The following is a 19,764-nucleotide window of genomic DNA, read 5'->3' on the forward strand; positions in this document are numbered from 1 at the left end:
AGGAAGGAAGGAAGGAAGGAAGGAAGGAAGGAAGGAAGGAAGAAAGGAGAGGAAGAGAGGGAGGAAGGAAGGGAGGAAGAAAGAGACAGAAAAAGAAAGAAAGAAAGAAAGAAAGAAAGAAAGAAAGAAAGAAAGAAAGAAGAGGAAGGAAGGAGGGAGGAGAGAAAGGGAGGGAGGAAAAGAGGAAGGAAGGAAGGAAGGAAGGAAGGAAGGAAGGAAGGAAGGAAGGAAGGAAGGAAGGAAGGAAGGAAGGAAGGAAGGAAGGAAAGAGTTTAAAACAATTAAAAGCAGCCAAGCAATGGTGGCCAAACAGCGGATCCGGATGGCTAACAAGAAACACAGCAAAAACATCACACAGAGAGGGAACGTAGCCAAAACCCTGGTAAGGCAGGAGATGGATGCTGTGCTATGGTGGGTTGGGGAGGGAGGGCATCTCAGAGGCTGGCTTTCTTTCTCTCTAAGGCTGAGCATGAATCCCTTCCTCTTCATATATTCTGCCATATGCTGCTTCTCTCCAGTGAGGATGGGGATACCATAGATTGTGGACTTGGGCACAGAGAAGGGCAAGGAATAAAGACTCTTTCCCCAAATTGAGGAAACTTGGAGGGAGAGTAATGAATGCCTAGAAAAGGGAATGGGGGGGGGATTGTAAGATTTTGAAATAAAGGAACACAGAATCATCATTTTGGAATTGGAAGAGACCTTACACCCTAAAGCTAAGTGACTTTCCCTCAGGGTGGCAGAGATGAAGTTCAAACCTCAGTATGCTGATTCCAAATCCAGGACTTTTCCAGTAACTTTGCCCAACAGACTTTCTCACCCCTGTGGCTGGGGCTACTCAGACTCATAGTTGGGTCAGCAGAAGTGGAGAGATGATCCTAGCCAGTACAGCAACAAATCACTCTGATTGTTGTCTGATGTCTTGGTTATGGTGGACTGTACAAAGCAGGATGAGTTCATAAGAAGAGCTCAATTTGAGCCATCTTTGAAGGAATCTTCCAAACAGTGAAGTATTCTGGGAAAGAATTAAATTCATATCATTAGAGGAAAGATAACTTGAATTCAAGGTGCAGCTAGATGGTACAGTGGTTAGAGTGCTGGACTTGGAGTCAGGACAACCTGAGTTCAGATCTGGCCTCAGAGTCTTACTAGCTGTGTAACCCTGGGCAAGTCACTTAACCCTTTTTCCCTCAGTTTCCTTATCTGTAAAATGAGTAGGAAAATGAAATGGCAAACCATCCCAGTATCTTTACCAAGAAAACCCCAAATGGGTTCATGAAGAGTTGGACAGGACTGAAAAGGACTCAACAACAACAAAAAATTTGGATTAGAACAAGAGTTGGAAATCATATCCTCAAGCTAGGGATGGGGGGGGGGGAAGAGTCAGTTTGTTTTATTTTGTTTTTTTCCCCAGTTCTTATTTATTATCCCATTTGTTAGAGTGGAAATTTCATAGAGACTTTGAGGTTTGACTAGAAAGGTCAGGTTGGCAGATTAGACAGTATCTTTTCTTGATGACTTGTGTAACTGTCCAAAAGTGAGATCTGCTAACACCATGCTACTTAGAACTTGGGCCAAATCAGACTTTGTGCAAAGGCAGAGAAACTCTGGGTGTAAACTGAACTTCACTTTGAATCTTAAGTTTCAAGCTAAACTACTCCCTGTCTGCCTTTCAGTGATTTATTAGGACATTTCATTGAGTTGTTGGTAGTAAAACTTTCAGCCTGGGCTCTACAGAGCCATTGAATGGGAAATATTTTTCACTGAAGTATGTCTCCTTATCTAATTTCACTCAGTGGAAACCTGCTGTGCTAATCAATATTCAAGCATGTACTTTCAACCTTACCCCTAAGAGATAATCTCTCCTTCAGTTCTCACTGTCAACTAGAGGAAAGGTTTTCATTTTTGTTTGTTTTTTTATTTTGTTTTGTTTTAACCTTAATGAGGAAGGAATGTCCCTGAGAAATGTTAGACCTGATTGTCTAAGTGGCAGCCAAGTTATACCAACTCGTAATAAAAGGTTTCCTTGCCAAGGGGAACATTTGTATGTGATATTCAAATATAATTGGATGAATTGTTTCTTTCACTTCTCTGCTAGCTTTCTAACTAATTTTGATGGAAATGGATTAGCTCCTTCAAAGGGGAGATGAAATTCTCTCAAAAGAAAACAATGAAACCTGATTTTCCCAATCCCTAGTCAAACACAATTAGACTGGTAATATGTCTATATTCTGGGTTTCTTTCAGTAAGTTAGGAGATTTTAACTGGATTCCATCTAAAATTTCAGGCAGCACATTTAGTTTGGGCATATGAGGGAGCATCTGTTGTAAAGAAGTTTCATCAACCAATGTGGACTACACCTGTTTTGCAATGAAGTCTTATAGAGTGGTCTGGGGGCCCTGGGAAGTTAAGTGACTTCCCTAAAGTCACACAGTCAGAGTCTCCATCCTGATGCTGAGGTCAGCTCTCTGTCCACAGAAGAGGATTATGTAAGGAGCATTCTGAATTACCCTCTTAAAGTCAAAGGAAGAACTACTAGGGGCTAACTTTGTCTGTTAGAGCTCAAATTTTGCATTGCATTGGCTCCATGAGGATGGCTCCTCTAACCAAGAGGTATCAATTAAACATCCCTCATCTGCTTAACATTTGGATTCAAGGTTCATTGGATTCCCAGACAGAATAGTGACAAATACACCTAGACTCAACAAGACCATCAATGGAATCAACTATAGGCTATTGAAAAAAATTATCGAACTCTGATGAATTATGATTCAGAAATTTGGGGAGATCTTTACCCCAATTTCAAGTTTCCACCTATAAACCTTTTCTTCTTGTAAATTAAGAAGATTCATTCTAATTAGCAAGTGATTTCTAGATTCCTGAATTCTTTTTTAAATTTTAACTAGCTATATAGGCAAAGCAACTTCTTCTTTAGCAAGTATGGGAAAACACAGGCAGGAACGAATTTTTTCATTAAACTAGTTCAGACCAGTTTAATGTGGGAGAGTTGGAGTAAAGATGAGAGGGACATGTATCAAAATCTGTTCCAAGTAACTTCAGTTAACATAAGTTGATGTACTTGGTCTAGGGTAGACCAGACCATCACACCAAATGTAATGGCGGCACTGTGAAATATCCACTTAGAGTTATCATTTTCAGTTATTTAAGACTGATTTTTCCCTCACTATGTTGGGTCAAGGGCAACAAAGAGGATGATGTAATTTCTCTTATCATTTACAGAACATTGTCAGGTAGAATTCTTCATCTCCCTGAGAAGAGAAATCCATGAACCATCTCTTCTTTAGTCACCATTTGCTGACATCCACACATTGAAGCAAGCCACTGAGAAAATCATTTATGCAAAACCCAGTCTGTTGCCCATTAGGAGTTGGAGTTGAAGAAGGAGGCATGCCACAGTTCCCTCTACCTGATCTAAATGATTGTTTTGAGTTATTCCCACTATACCTTAACTGCTAATGAGAGATTCTACTAAATAAGTAATCCAATATCAATCCAAAAAACCTGGTGAAAGATTTTAACAGCAAAAGGTAACTTGTCTTTTTAGGCTTATATTTAGTCAAGACCTATTCAGACCCAAAGCTGATAAGAATGTAATTTTGTGTCCTTTTATTTTTTCTATTTTTCCCCTTTTAATTTTGTCTTTGCAATGCTTTTTCTGAATCTTTTGGGCATAATCGACTAAACATACATATATAAACATACATACACACATGTATGTGTATATATACACATAATATATACATATATAATGTTTGTTAATTGATGGATTGCTTGGGTTTCCAGCACTTCTAAATATTCAGTGAAATTATTTGTTAGGCCCATATTTTTGCCATAATGATGACAATAATGATGATGATGATGAGGGCTGACAACATAGTATTTTATATACCTTCTCTCTTTGATCCTCCTAACTGCCTTATGAAGAATACCACTAGAGGTATTATTATCCCCATTTTACAGATGAGGAAACTGAAGCTAGGAGAGGTTAAGTATTAAGAGGTTAAGTACCCACAGGGCACACAACTAATGTCAGAGGCAAGCTTAGAACTCAGGTCTTCCTTGACTCTTAGACCATCATGCTCATAGAGCATGCCACCTCCACGTACAAATGGGTTTGGAGATCCCCTGAGATGGATGAAATCTATGCGAGAAAGGAAAATTATTTTTACAAGGAAAATTTGGAGGGAATTGTTTCATGTGGAAAGGTTTAGATTAAACTTTCACAGATCATAGGATGTCAGAGCTAGAAGGCCCAAAAGAGATAATCTAGTCATTTTGCAAGTAAGGAAACTCTTACTTGATGGTCTGAGGCCTCAGGAAGCTGACCAACTTGCCCAAGTCACATAGCTAGTTAACGGCAGGAGCAACATTAGAAATCAGGTCTCCTGACTTCCAGTCCAGTGGTATGAAACCCTGTTTAGAATGCTGCTATTTTTCTTGAGCAAAAGATCCTAGGCTTGAGACTCCATTCCCTCCTTGCAATCTGTGTGACCTCTGAGGAGGTATGGACTTTCTCTAGGCCACTGTTTTTTCATTTGCAAAATGGCAGGGGGAATGTGGGGAGTAAGAACTGGACTTGATCAAGGGCTCTTGGCTTGGGGTCTGTAACTTTAAAAAAAATATTTTGATAGCTGTATTTCAGTATAATTGGTTTCCTTTGTAATCCTATGAATTTTATTTAATACATTTAAAAACGTTATTCTGAGAAAGGCTTCAGAGACTTCAGCAGACTCTTAATGGGGCCCTTGACAGATGGTGAAGAACCCCTGGGCTTGATCTCTAAATGCCTTTATAGCTCTAAACTGTATGATTCTATGATGCTGCAATCCCCTACAATTCAGGATTATTTTTATCAGGGCCTTTACATGTCGTCATCCTCCATCCCATTGGCACACAAAAAAAGGACATTGTGAGAATGGAAAAGGAAATTAATTTGATTCTCTCTCTCTCTCTCTCTCTCTCTCTCTCTCTCTCTCTCTCTCTCTCCCCTCTTTCCTTCCCTCCTTCTCTCTCTGTTTCTTTCCTCCATCTCTCTTTCTTTTTCTTCTCCCTCTTCTTCATCTTTTTCTTCTTCTTCCTCAAACTATTCATTGATACTCTTCATCAGTTCAGAAGTTGGAAGTGGATGTAAGTTAGCTTCAAGATATGCCTTTATAAAAATGTGAACTAAAAAGGCAAATTATTTTTTTTAATAAGGCAAATCTAATTCTCTTTTCTCTGGTCCCTTCCATTTTAGAGACCACAAGAAGAGAAATATCCTGTGGGCCCGTGGCTGCTGGCACTGTTTGTTTTTGTTGTCTGTGGATCAGGTATGCACGCTGCCCCTGAGAACAAAGGAAGGGTGTTTCAATGCTAGCTTTCACTTCCATGCTATTCTCTATCAGTGGAGAAAATGTATTTTATTTATAAGGACAGCCTATTAGAAGTATATCAGTTTCAGACTCATAGTAATTATTGCCTTGGGCTTGAACTGATGCATTTTAAAAAATACATATGGAATATTTCACGCAATTGCATGTCCTTGTTGGGCAGGAGCCATCCTAAGCTTCTCTGTATCATTCAAGTTTTAGTATATGTGCTGCCAAAGCAAGCATGAGTTGATTCATTGTCAGAGGGGGCATAGGTCTCTCTTGTCCTGGTGAACAGAACTCACAGGTACATGTTTACTTTATTTATTTATTTATTTATTTATTTATTTATTTATTTAGCCCTCTTCTGTCCCCCCACCACAGCAAAGAAATAACCCTAGTGAAACCAGAAACAAGATTAAAGTTCAAGTGGGATAAACATGGAAAGAACACTGTAAACTCTAAAACAGTAAATAGATGTTAGCTATTGTTGTTATTATTGATTTAATAATTGTTTCTGTTCCAGCAAATATGAATAGTGTAAGAATGAGTATAACGCATCATACCAAAAATCATAACCAAAGCATATATGATAATAGCAGCTAGCATTTATGTAGTGCTTTATGGTTTATAAAGAAAGCCATTTACAAATATTATCTCATCAGCATAACAAATGCTCTGAGATGGGAGCTGTTATTATTCCCATATTACAGATTAGGAAACTGAGGCAGACAGAAGTTAAGTGACTTATCCAGGGTCACATAACTAGTAAATGTCTGAGGCTGAATTTGAACTTAAGTCTTCCTGACTCTAGACCCAGTTCTCTGTTCATTGAATTATCTACCTGCCTAAATGTCTAAAATTTAACTGTTACCACAACCTACCTTTTCAAAGAAGAGTTAGAAACCCTTGGGGGAAGTCACAGTAAGGGACTTCTTTCTGAGATAAGGTTCACATTCCAGAGAGTGACACATTCTTTTGTAGGACTGATGCCCTGGGCTTTCACATTGGGTTGAGCCTTTGGCCTATAATATGGTCATCTCAGACTTGGGAACCTATATATAAATGGCAGGTTTCACTTTCACACTGATTTCCTCCCAAGATCATCCATGGGAAAAAAAATACCCTGAGGCAGCATGACCTGAAATGTTGGAGTTTTGTAACCTTTCAAATGATTGCAGAGATTGAAGTAGGAGATTTAAGCCAACCCATTGTCAATGGGGACATAGGTCCCTGTGACTGAAGCAAACAGATTACCCTATCGATTCAGTCCTTTTCTGTCCCCTAGCCCAGCCAAGTAATAACACCAAGAAGACGTGCAAGAATACTAGATTTAGAGTTAGGAAGGTCTGGGTTCTAATTCCGTGTCTGACCTTTAACTAGCTCTGTGTCCATGAACAAGTCACCTAACCTCTCTGAGCCTCTGTTTCCTCGTATATAAAATTAAGGGTTCCTTCCAGCTCTGCCTCTATGATACTATTTTCTATGTTCTTTGGCAAGGGAAAAGCCACTGAGTAAAATGTTTTCTTTTGACTTTCTAGAGTAGTGGTTTCCCCAAAAAAAGACCAAATCCCATAGGAGGCAGGGGAAGGTATCATTCCCAAGGTGCTGCTTGGTATTTTATGGCTCAGAATAGTTTTTCCAATATGATTTTGGTTTCTAGGATTATCTGCTAAAAAAATTCTTACCCAATCAAAATAGCATTTATGAGTAAGGGAAGCAAATGAAAAACAAATCAGGAAGAGAAGAAAACACTAAGAAGTATAGTAGGTGTAGTAATAATAACTTACATCACTCATAAAGCATTTTAAGGTTTATAGAGTGCTTTACAAATATTATCTCATTTTTTCCTCACAACAAACCTGTGAGACAGATGGTATTATTATTATTTCCATTTTATAGAAGAGGAAACTAAGGCAGAGATTAAGTTACTTTCCCAAGGTCACATAGCCAGGAATGTCTGAGATATAATTTAAAACCTTCTGTTTAAGAAAAAAAAAGTCTTATTTTTACATCACCTTCATTTCTGTGTATAGCCCTTCCACCTATCCTAAGCAATGTGCCATCCCTTATGACATAGAATGGAAAAACAAAGAAAAAAGTAATGCAACAAAACTAAGCAAAAAGTATTCATCACCTGAATTTGACAGTATATGCAATGTTCCACACCCATGGTCCCTCACCTTTGCAAGGAAAGAGAGGGAGTTTGTGGTTGCAAAAGTCTTCTAACGAGTCTCCCTTCATCCTTTCCTTCCATCCTATGTGTCATTACCAGATTAATCTTCCTAGTGCACAGTTCTGACCACTTCCTTCCTCTACTCAGAAACCTTCAATAATTCTCTATTGTCTGATGAATGAAATTCAAAATCCTTAGCTTGTCATTCAAGGGCCCACACAGTTTGGTTCCTGCTGCCATGGAGAATAAAGGAATAAAAGGTTTCTTGAAAGAAAATATTTAAGAGAAAGACAAGGAGGAAAAATAGTCTGAAGAGAGACAGATTTTCCAAATCCAAAGCTTTGTTAAAAGGCAGAGGTAGAAGGATGTGACTCAGAAGTAAGGGAGGAAAGAACCTCAAACTGCTGGGGCTATGTAATAGCTTACTGGGAATGACGTGGATGAAGCTTTGACCAGGAGCAGTCAGACATATAGAAGGAGAATCAGGAGAGAAGAATGTCCCAAAAATCTAGAGAAGAAAGAGTAGCCAAGAGGAGGGTGTGATCAACAATGTCAAAGACTACAGAGAGGTCAAGAAGAATGAGGACTGAGAAAAGGTCGTTAGATTTGGCACTTAAACCATCATTGGTGACTTTAGAAAGGGCAGTTTCAGTTAGATGAGCCCAAAAGCCATATGACAAAGGGTTAGAGGTGAGAGGAGAGGAAGTGAAGGCCCCAATTGTAGATACCGTGTTTCCCTGATAATAAGACCTATCCAGAAAATAAGCCCTCCCCTTAATGTGTAAGATTCCTCTAAAATAAGCCCTCCCCCGAAAATAAGCCCTATTGAGATTGATACTGTAGTGAAGGTGATCCCCTGCGCTACACGCTACATTACGGTACCCTCTGTATGCACCGCCCCCCCCCCCCCGGGTGAAACGTATGCCGTGCTCCGAGCTGCATCCAATCAGAGCTGCAGCAGTGAGCGCGTCATCTGTTCTTTATTGAATTCATTATTGAATAAAGGTACATTTTTTTGTTCACATTTACCTGTTTATTAAAATTGCTGTCAATGTTCATTAAAATAAGTCCTCCCCTGAAAATAAGCCCTCTGATGTTTTTCTGTCCAAAAAAAAATAATAAGACAGTGTCTTATTATCGGGGAAACATGGTAGCTTTCTCAATGAGTTTAGTTAAGGAGAGGAGAGATACTAGATACTGTGCTCAGATTGGGCATGGTAGGATCAGACAAGGGTTTTTAAGGATGGGAGAGAAATGAGTATGTTTGTAGACAGCAAGGAAAGAGCTAGTTGATGGAGAAACACTAAGAATTATAAAGAGAGTAGACATGATAATATAAGTTATCTGCTGGAAAAAATGGGAGATGATGGGATCAAGGGTGAACGTAGAGGGGTTTGCCTTGGCCAGGAGAAGGGCCATTTCCTCATTCAAGAGAGGACCCCAAAAGAATACTGATGAAGTTGGAGGGAGGTTTCTATTGAATGGCCTCAGGAATCTGTCTTTGACTCTGCTCTCTTCTAGATTTTCATTAATCCTTTGGCTTACAAAAAAGGTGCCATTTTTATACTTCCAGAGGACACAAAAATAAAAGAAATATATTACCATATTGAATGACAGAATTATCATGTAAAAGGATTTTGATGATTGGAATAAGGGACTCATTTAACAAGATGAAATTTAATAATAATTTAAAATTTTTAGACATTTAATAATAAAATTCAACTATCCAAGTATAGAAATAGAGACATGGTGCCAAGAAACAGTTATTATGAAGACTTGAGAGTTTTAGTAGCATGCATACTTTATGGGACAGGTAGGTGGCCCAGTGGATAGAGTGCTGGGCCCAGAGTCAGGTAGACTCATCTTCCTGAGTTCAAATCTGACCTCAGACACTTACTAGCTGTGTGACCCTAGGTAAGTCACTTGACCCTGTCTCAGTTTCCTCATCTGTAAAAAATGAGTTGGAGAAGGAAATGGCAAACTGCTCCAGTATCTCTACCGAGAAAATCCCAAGCAGGGTCACGAAGAGTCAGGCACAACTAAAATGACCAAAGAGCAGCAACATAGCTTCACGTGAATTAAAGGTATTGCCTGGAAGCCAAACTGTGCTATTTTAGGCCATATTAATGAATGTGTAGTGTTCAGAGCTAGAAGTATCCACATAATTCCACTGCACACTGTCATGCTCATGCCATATCTAACATTCCAGGCTCTGTTCTGGGAACCACGTTTTAGGAGGAGATCGTGATGAATTTCCAAGAGATAGTGACCAAGATGGGGACAAAACGTGATAAAATATGACAAAAAAAGATTAAGGAACTTGGAATGTTCGGCCTGCAGAAAAGAAGACATAGGTGGGACGTGGCTAGTGTCTTGAAATATATTAAGGGTTGCTTAGTAGAAGATAAACTAGAGATCTTAATGCAAAGAGGAAACTTGGTCCTTCTGGGTATTACTGTAACTTTCTGAGATAAGACCATGACGTAATTAAAGATGTAAGTCTTGTGGGGGCAGAGCCAAGATGGCAGAGTAAAAGCAGGAACTTGCTTGAGCTCGTCTCCTAATCACCTCCAAGATGTGATTCTTGAAAGGAACAAGATAAGCAGAGAGGAGGGGGAGAAGCACTGTAGTATGTATGTGTGTGCATATATGCACATGTGTGTACACACATGTGTATATGTACATATGTGTGTGTACATGTGTGTGTGAAATTGTACATTTGAGAAGCAATATGTCACAGAGGGATAAACTTGAAGTGAAGAACAGCTGATTTTAAAGTCTTCCTCTGATACTTAATAGTGGTGTGACTATCCCCTCACCTCTCTGGGCCTCTGTTTCTTCTTCAGTAAAATGGGAATGATAATGCCTTTAGTAGCTACCACAAGAAGCTATAAAGTGTTTTAAGTGCGCTAAAGTATGGAAATCACTCTAAAAGCTTTAAAGCGCTTTGGTATTCCTTACCCTGTAGAGGATCTAGAACTCGTCAAAGGCCAATGATAAGCACCAAGAGTAGCAGTCTTGGGGATGCTAGAAGTGGAATCCATATTGAGAATCTCTATGTCTAGAACCAACTAATTCGGTCTTCTCTCTGGTTGTTTGGCTTGTTGGTTGGTGGATTGTTATCCGCCGTTCTTGAAGAGGACCAAAATAGCCATCACTGTGTCAGCGTCAGGTGTCAGTGTGTTCAGCTGGAGCTGATCAGACGGATACAAGCTTAGAATGCTCTATCACAGGCCAGGCACACGTAGTCTATGTGTGCATTTGGGCTGGATTCTCTAAATTTGCACATCTTGCAATTCTTTGGAACTACTTCAATTCTACCTTGCTCATAGAGCACAGCACCTTCCTTGATGAGGGCACAGTCCTATGCCATTGTCTCCCATGTCACACGATAAATTGCCAGTTATTACCATCATCATCCTAAGTATTATTATGATCATCTAGGATTGAAATGCCTTACCTCAAGAGGATGTGGGTTCTTCCTAGCTAGAAGTCATCTATCAAAGGTTTGGCAGGTGTGTTGCAGAACATATCCTTGTTCAAGTTCAGGTTGGGGCCAGTGGTCTCTGCGGTGCTTTCTGACTCCCACATTTACAAATTTAACTGTCAGTAAAGAGTATGGACTGCTTTAGAGGGATAGTGAGTCCCTTCTCACTGGAGGTCTTCAAGCATAGGCCAGATGACCCATTATTACCTCATTTGAGGAATTCCACAGAAGGGACACATGTTTTAAATATAAATTAGACTGGACATCCTCAAATGTCCCTCCCAATTCTAATTTTCACTTCTAATACTTTACCTCATGGAGAAAAAGCAAGTAAAGAATAATATGCCTTTCTCCCTTTTCCTTTTGGGGGCAGCTAGATGGTGCAGTGGATAGAGAGCTGGGTCTAAAGTCAAGAAGACCTAAGTTCAAATCCAACCTCAGATACTTACTGGCTATGAATGAAGCATCAATAATGACTTATGACCCTGAGCAAGTCACTTAACCCTGTTTGCCTCAATTTCCTCATCTGTAAAATGAGCTGGAGAGGAAAAAGCAAACCACTATAATATCTTTTCCAAGAAAATCCCAAATGGGGTCATGAAGAGTCTAATGTGATTGAAAATGGCTGAACAACAACCCTTTTTCTTAGAGAGGGAAAATAGGGGCTCTGCTTTTTCCCCAAGAGCTAGGATCTAGATTGGCCTTCCAGGCTGATGCTAGGGCTGGAATTGATGCATTTAATCATTGCTTCTGAAAGTTGTGGTCACTGTGAGGGAGTTGACCGATAGTGGTATTCTTCTCCTGCCTGTGGTCAGGAATTACATCCTACCAGACACACATCTGGATGGGTACCTGGACCCCACACTCACCTTGCTGCTCCTCTAACTACTCTGTACATCTGAGAGGGCAGAAGACATACCTCTTAGAGTACAGTGTCCATCTAAGTATCATTTATGAATATCATAAGGTAGCATTTGTTTATTCTTCCATTTCATGTTCCCTTAATGGTTACCCTCACACTTGGCAAAACCAGCTTAAGAAGTATGGCCATTAAGAGTAATTATGGCATTTCCAAGGCTATTTCCTTTGAGAAACATTACTGCCTTTGACATGCCAACATACGTCACAGACAGAGGTTTGGCTTTTGTTTTTGTTTTTATAATCTCTCTAAACAGAGCATGATGCATGGGTTCCTTGGACCCCTTCTTCATCCCACCAGGGTATCTGAATAAAGCTAATGAAGATGGTGTGCTGTTAAGATTCCAGGCCTTCAGCTGTGGATGTACCTTGAATAGATTCGCCAATGCTTTTAACATTGTCTTAATCTCTCCTGAAGAAAACAGTTGACATTATCTCTTAAGTACTTAGGGTACATGTCAGCATTTTTAATGATAACATGCTTCACATATGATAATATTTTTCCATGTGATAAGGCACTGAAGAAAGTCTAGCAGGCTCTGAACCAAAGCCAGCTTTTGGTGATTTGCGTGTTAGCCTGTTGGAGGTTGTTTAGGAGAAGAAACAAAATGTGAATTTCACTTCCCCCCAAACAGCTCTAAAAACCAGTGGTTTGCAGCAGAAGTGTTCCTACTGATATAAAGTGAGCTATCAGCAATAGCTTTTGGTACAGTATGTTCATTTCAAGGAATGAGAATTTTTGTATTAACTAAATGGGATAACTCAAAGTTCTCATTTTTTTTTTGCATTCATTTTTAGTTGGCTCTTTGAAAATGTTAAAGCATGTCAGAAATCTGAACTTTTGCTAACTAAAATACCTTTTATGGTTCCCTCAAGACTAGACATTCTTCTCAATGTCTCAGAAACTTTCCATCTTCAAACTTTAAAATTAGATTCTTGGGATCATAGATTTAGGGCTGCAGGATACTTTGGAGACCACCTACTCCAACCTTCCCATTTTACAGATGAGGAAACTGAGGCTCAGAGGTTATGACTTTACCATGGTTTCCTAAAATCTAGATTCAAGAAGTTGAAGTTTATAGGAATTTAGCATACCCCTATCTTCACAGTTTTTCCTGGTTTCCTACCTTTTTCATAAAGACATTATCTTCCATCTTTACATCATGCTGCCTGCTCTCCAGCTCTACCTCTGTCCAGAACTGAAGGTACCACCCCTGTGACTCCCTGGGTTCTCACTGATGAGTCAGTCCCAGTCCATGATGCTGCTTCCCAGACACCTCCGTATCATGCTGCTGGGCACATACCCTAACCCCATTTCAATGCTAGCTCTGAGAACTCCATGCTGCCATTCCTGGAAAGGATATGTCAATCACAAAGAAACATTCTTCCCATGAATGAACCTCAAAGTAAAATACCAAACTCCCAGCATATATAGATTTCAACTAATAGACTCAGAGCCAAAGGCACCACAACCCGTGGGACTCAGTGCCTAATTGGCTCAGTGCCAAAAGGTGTGAAAGCCTTCCTGAAAGCAAGCCTCCCCATAAGCAAGCTCCTCACCCAAGGCAATATTTGGGCTCTATGGGACTCAGGATGTGTCACAGTTGTGAAATGAGCTGAAGTTCAAAGCAACAACGATTGAAATACCTGTGTGCCTTTAGACCTGGGAACGGGATTCCTTTTCCAAGGGAAAAGGGTCATATGAGATTACATACACCTATTAACAGCCGTTAATAGAACCTTCCTGTTCCATTAATTCTCCATTTCCTCTCCTTTTCTCCTCTCTGTCTCTCTGTCTCTCACTCTCACTCTCTCATTCTCTCTCTTTCTGTCTCCTCTTTCTGTCTCTTTCTTCTCTCACTTTTCTCTCTTTCTCCCTCTCTCCCTCTCTCTCTCTCTCTCACACACACACACAAACACACACATACAGTAAAGAGAGACATACTCTCTTATAGTCTTGCATTTTCTCTAGACTTTCTAGGTCCTTTGTGAACCTCCCTTGTAGCTAAGTAAGTCCTGGGCAGCTGCTTTAGATTTCTTCATCAGGATTTCTCCTGTCCATTATGACTCTGATTAGTATACTGGTTTTCTAGTCTATTGTATAATCAGCCATCAGCTCATACAGTGTTTTCATCTCCTTCTATTACTTCTATTTTTATTTTTTTACATGGTTGACCCCACAGGGCCTGGAGTTGACAGGGGAGTATACCCTTTTCATAGACCTCAGCTACTTTATAGCTCTTTGTATGTATCTACTATGTTCATCCTCCCCTCCTAAGGTATATTTAACCCAGGTACCATCATCTCCAGTCATCCTGATCTATATCTGGTCACTGGACCCAGATGGCTCCGGAGGATAAAGTGAGGCTGGTGACTTTGCACGGCCCTTCCTCATTTAAATCCAATTCACTTGCAAGTCATGACATGACCTTCCGAATACTTCATGGTCCTCTTCAAGAATGAACGGCAAATAATAACAACATTTAACCCCCCCAAAAATAGGATCACAATTTAATTTATATCTTCCTTTGAATCATAGAAGAAAATATTTGAGTGTCTATTCCAGTTCCCTTCTCAGCACTGTTCCCCCCTCCAGTATTCCCAAACACAGTACCATTTATACCTCTGTATCCATTACTGGTGTGGTACAGTGTTGACATCCGAATTCCATTGGTCACTATAACCTGTGTCTTGCACCACTGAGTGTAAGCTCCTTAAAACCAAAGATTGTTTCATTTTCATCTTTAATCCCTGGAGTCATGTATACATGTATACATCCCTAGAGCTTGGTGTTATGTATACTGCGGGCACTAATAAATGCTTGCTGAATTGAATTAAATATTTCCTTTGAAGAGAAGTATCAAAAACTAGATCAGGGTGTGTTTTTGACCATTTTTGTGTCATGATCTGACAGTCTGGTAAAGACCCCTTCTCAGAATTCTCTTTTTTAAATGCATAAAATAGAATTGCCGAGAAAACCAGTTATATTGAAATGCAGTTAGCAAAATATGCATTTTTAAAAGTTCTCAGACCCTAGGTTAAGAACTTTTGCTCTAGATAAACTGGGCTTCGTGGGAAAGAGAGAGTTTTAGAAAGGAGGAAAAAAAATCCAACCAGTACGCTCTGTTCACCTTTGTTATACCCCCAGCAAAGCTGTACCTGGGGTGAAGGGATCTAAGCAGCATAGGGGCAGAGTAGAAAGAACAGATGAGTCCTGGGTCCAAGAGGTTAGAACATCTGTGAGCAAGAGCCTGGCCTTACAAAGGAAGGGGGGGTAGGTGTTTGGGCCAGGCTATCTACAAGACCTTCTAGCAGCCCAGGCCCCAGCAGGTAGCACACATCTGTGCCCCCTTTACCCTCTAAACTAGTAATTATGGCTGGCATCTAACTGGTAATCAGTGTGCAATGAGAGTGGTTCAGTGAAGCAGACCCTGGGATCTTTTGGCATGGCCAACTGTTAATAATCCAGCAATCTGTCTGCAGTTTTGTCTGCCTGGTCTAGGAGCTCTTTGGACTTTGCAGTTCCTTATGCACGCTTCAGGTATTCTCCCTAGGGGAGAGGTCAGCCCAAGGACAAGCCTTTCCTTGGCTAGCCTTCCCAAGAGAAAGAATGAGAAGGGGTGATTCTTAGTAACATTTTTCCCTGGGGTGAATTAGGTAGCCTTGACTTTCCTTACCATTCAGCCTCCTCCAGTTCTTTCCTGCCTTCATTTTCAGATAGCCCTGATGCCTCGATTTAATGGAGAGATCCCATGTCTCCCAGTTCTTAGGGCAGCCTCGAAAGGTCCTCCTGTACCTATCTTAACCACACCCCCAAACCCCAGACCCTGGCTTCAAGGCTGGCCTGTCTTGGTCCAGTGTTAATGCTAAATGCTTCTGGAGTCACCCAAAATGAAGCCAAGATAAGGGGGACCCTTTCAACATTTCTACCAGTCAGTAGGTTGGCTGTGCTACCATTCATCCATCTAACCATCCTCTCTCCTCTCTGCCTTCCCCAGCTGGTAACTCTCCTCTCCCCAAGGGCTGTACCACTCATGGCTGTCTGCCCTAACAAATCAGGAAATTGTAGTTGAACATATCCCAACATCTGGAGAAAGCAGTGATGCTTGAATTTTCTTTTTTTAGTCATTAGCAACTGTCCTCAGTCTCCTAAGAATACTGAAGAATTCAAAAGGCATAAGAGTTTGTGTGTATAACCATTTATAGAAGCAATATGGTGGCATAATGAATAAGAGTGTCAGCCCCTGAATCATGAAGACCTGGGTTCTAATCTGGCCTCCTCGGATATGTACTGACTGTGTGACCTTTGGCAAATTAGTTAACTTCTCTGTGCCCCAGGCAACTTCTTTAATAAATTCCGGAGAAGGTCAAATCTATGGCAGATGAAGATGCCCTTCACCAGGAGCTGCCCATACTGCTAAAAACACAGATCTAATTCTCTTCCTTCCCTCACCCCAAGTAAATATGACCCATAGACTTATGTATCACATGACATAGTGGATAATGAGGCAGTCCTGGAGCTAGGAGGACTTGAATTCAAATTCTACCCCTGGCATATACTCGCTGTGGGATCCTGAACAGTAAATTCTCTGCCCCCCCCCAGCTCTTTAAAATTGTGAGGTGTAGAGCAGTAGCTGGTCTGCATCGACAAGGGAGTCTCCTTACCTGGAGTTCTCCCACACCAATGAAATCAAAGGTATAAGCCAAAAGATAAAAACAAAGTCTAGTGCATTTCCATCAGCCTCCTACCCCTCCCAGCAGCATCCTGGTTTTTCTGCCCAAGGTTCTCCATTTGGTTTCTCTTCTTGTTTATTGGCTTGGAGTCAGGAAAATGAGTTCCAATCTGACCTCAGACACTTAATAGCTGTGTGATCCTGGACAAGTCACTTAACTCTATTTTCCTCAGTTTCCTCATCTGTAAAATGAACTGGAGAAGGAAACAGCAAACCACTGCAGCATCTTTGCCAAGAAAACCCTAAATGGGGTCACAGCGTCAGACATGACTGGAATAACTGAACAACAACAAACAAACAAGAAGGAAAAGATGACAATTTGACCCTTGGAGAGACTAAGTTCTCTTGCTGAACCTCTATCAGTGAACCAGTTGAGACCACACACCTAGTGGGCCCTCCGTAAATACCTTTGAGCTACAGAGACTAATTTGTAGGAAGGTGAGGGAGGAGGAGGGAGCAGAGAGGAGCAAGGCTCCAAGGCTTCCCCTGCCCCTGCCTCTTAAGGAACAAGGCATGAGTCACCCCTGTGAACAGCCTTCCCAGTCTGTCTGAAGGACAGGTGGGGAGTCGGGTTTGAGGGCAAGAACAAAGCTGTTAGCAATATCCAAGGATGGCAGCAATTTCTCCTGCCAAAACCACTATTTTATATCATTAACTATTTAAAAATCTACCCATTGGGGGTCTCTAAGGGGAAGTGAGTTTCCCCAGAAGCAGCAAAAAAAATAGAATAATTTAGAATGAACAAATGCATATTTTTAGAGTGATTATTGATTGTTATTTTGCAGCAGCTAAGGGAATATTCTTCAACTTCCTCGCTAGAGACTTTCCAAAGGATCCAGGGGGGATTCTGTCCCAGTGTCCTCGTGGTTTTCTTTTCAAGACAAAGAAACGCCTGGTTCAGCCATATCCCCCTCCCTGGAGAGACAGAGTTCACCCTCACATCTCTTGATGCTTGCTCCTAAATAGATTTGGCTTTTTCAGGGCCTCTAATTCAAACATTGCTGGGGCTTCTCTGCAGACCAAAGGTCTTTCCCAAGATCACGAAATTCAGTGGAAGCCCCAGCCCACAGACCGACCAGTGAGTACCTCAGGAGTCTTGGAGAAAACCTTCCATTTCTCTACAACTGAAAAGCTAAACACTTCATTCTGCCTCAGGGCTCCTTCCTGAGTGTCTGTCAGAGCAAATCTAGAAAATATATGTTTTGAGTCATTCAGACTCCTCAAAGGTCTCCCCCTGGAATTCATTTTTAAAGCTGTCCATTGTTATTCCAATGGTCCCTCACCTCACAATCCTATGACACTCAAGATGGGGTCACATCCTCACATCACTGAATGAAGAGCTGGAAGGAACCTGAATAATCATGTTTTCCACCCAATCACCTAGGCAAAGGGATATTGGTACTGCATGACGTTTGTGTCTGATGCCTCAATGGAGGGCAGATGCTCTTGCCTTCTTGTCTTCTTTGCACAAGACCCAAGTGTGCTTTACTAACTCTTTTTGTTTCATTCTGCTCCCTCCTTTTTTTTTGGTTCTCCTTTCCAATTCTTTGGTCTGTGGTCACAGATAGCTTTCCTGTTTCCTCATATAATGAAAAGAGGTTTTGAGACTCTTGGTGTCAGTTCTTTACAGATCTCTAGTGATCTGTCTCCATGAATTTCCCAGTTTTTCTGTCTCCTTGAATTTCCCAGTTTTTCTGTCTCCATGAATTTCCCAGTTTTTCTGTCTCCTCCTCAGTTATCTCTCTTAGTTCATAAGTTTCTTTATTAACCATGCTAGACTTTTCCCACCATTCTCCCTTTTTACTTAAAAGTTCTATAGGTTTGGGGATTTTCTTATTTTCACCCATAATTCCACCTTCTTTCCACTCTCCCTTCTTTTTTTCAGCACATCCTATGGGCTTCTCTGTGGTCCCTCTTTCTCATTTTCTTGTTAAAATTGTCTGTCATAAGATTCTCTGGCAGGATTCTGACTTCTAGACTATTTCTTCTGGGACCAACCTGTTGAGTTTTATCCCCACCTTCTCAGCTGAGAACCTTGTCTCATATTGAACAAAACTGAGTTCATTATGCAAGAGCTCCCTCTTCTCCCCTCTTCACCTCTCATCACCTAGATGCCTTGCCTTAGTCTCACGTGAAGAGAGGTGGCCCTTCTACTTGCCAAGGCCAACCCATCTACAAGCACATATGATCTCAGCTCCATCCCGTCCTCTCCAGTAGATTGTGCCCTCTGTCAGCCTCACTCTCACTAATCTCTCTGTCTGTAGATGCATCCCTACTGCTTGTTGAACATCTAGAACTAGATATTGCATAGACATCTCAAACTCATCATGTCCAAAGCTGAACTCATGATCATTCCTTCCATCCACCCCACCCCCCATTTCTAACCTTCCCAGTTATTGTCAAGGACACCATCCTCCAGTCCCCCAGGCTTGCAGCTTAGGTGATATCCCTGACTCCTCACTCTCTCCCACCATATCCAAATCATTGCCAAGTCTTGTCAATTCTACCTTTGTTTCCTCCACATGCCCCCGTCTCTCCTCTGACACCGCCACCCATTCTGGTGCAGGCCCTCAGCGCTTTTTGTCATTATATTATTTTATTGTTATATGTCATTATATATCATAGTCTTATTACAATAGCTTTCTGATTGTTCTCCGCTTCAATTCTCTCACTCGTCCAGTCCATCCTCCATGCAGCTGTCAAATTGATCTTCCTACAGCAGAGGCCTGAACTTGTTAACCCCTTATCCAGTAAACTCTGAGGGCATTCTGTTACCTCCGAGACAAAATGGGAAATCCTCTGTTTGCTATTAAGACCCTTTCATAAGCTGACTTCTTCCTCCCTTTCCAGGCTTCTTACCCCTTACTCCTTCTTCCACATATACCATGATCCAATGACATGGGCCTCCTTGCCATCTCTCAAACGAGATACCCCATTTCCCTACTCTGGGCATTTTTATTGGATGTCCCCCATGCTTGGAATTCTCTTCTTTCTCATCTCTATCTGGCTTCCCTGGTTTCCTTCAAGTCCCCTGTATATATATATATATATATATATATATATATATATATATATATATAT

General features: G+C 40.9%; 1 protein-coding gene and 1 non-coding gene across 2 annotated transcripts in view; one reads left to right on the forward strand and one right to left on the reverse strand.

The window, feature by feature from the left end:
• The first annotated feature begins 221 nt into the window (after nucleotides 1-221).
• Nucleotides 222-19,764, forward strand: part of SERP2 (stress associated endoplasmic reticulum protein family member 2) — a 24,739-nt gene continuing 5,196 nt past the window's right edge. The window contains exons 1-2 of the mRNA XM_069068700.1: nucleotides 222-382; nucleotides 5,258-5,330. Of these exons, the coding sequence (XP_068924801.1) occupies nucleotides 299-382; nucleotides 5,258-5,330 (157 nt within the window). The 5' untranslated portion in view covers nucleotides 222-298. The remainder of the gene's footprint in view (nucleotides 383-5,257; nucleotides 5,331-19,764) is intronic.
• Nucleotides 5,509-5,611, reverse strand: LOC138146784 (U6 spliceosomal RNA). Its single transcript, XR_011164583.1, has one exon. It is a non-coding gene; the product is annotated as a U6 spliceosomal RNA (small nuclear RNA).

Source organism: Petaurus breviceps, unplaced genomic scaffold (assembly GCF_028583685.1).
Source record: "Petaurus breviceps papuanus isolate PSGF00001 unplaced genomic scaffold, PetGlider_PUasm1.0 90769, whole genome shotgun sequence".
In the NCBI taxonomy this organism is placed as follows: domain Eukaryota; kingdom Metazoa; phylum Chordata; class Mammalia; order Diprotodontia; family Petauridae; genus Petaurus; species Petaurus breviceps.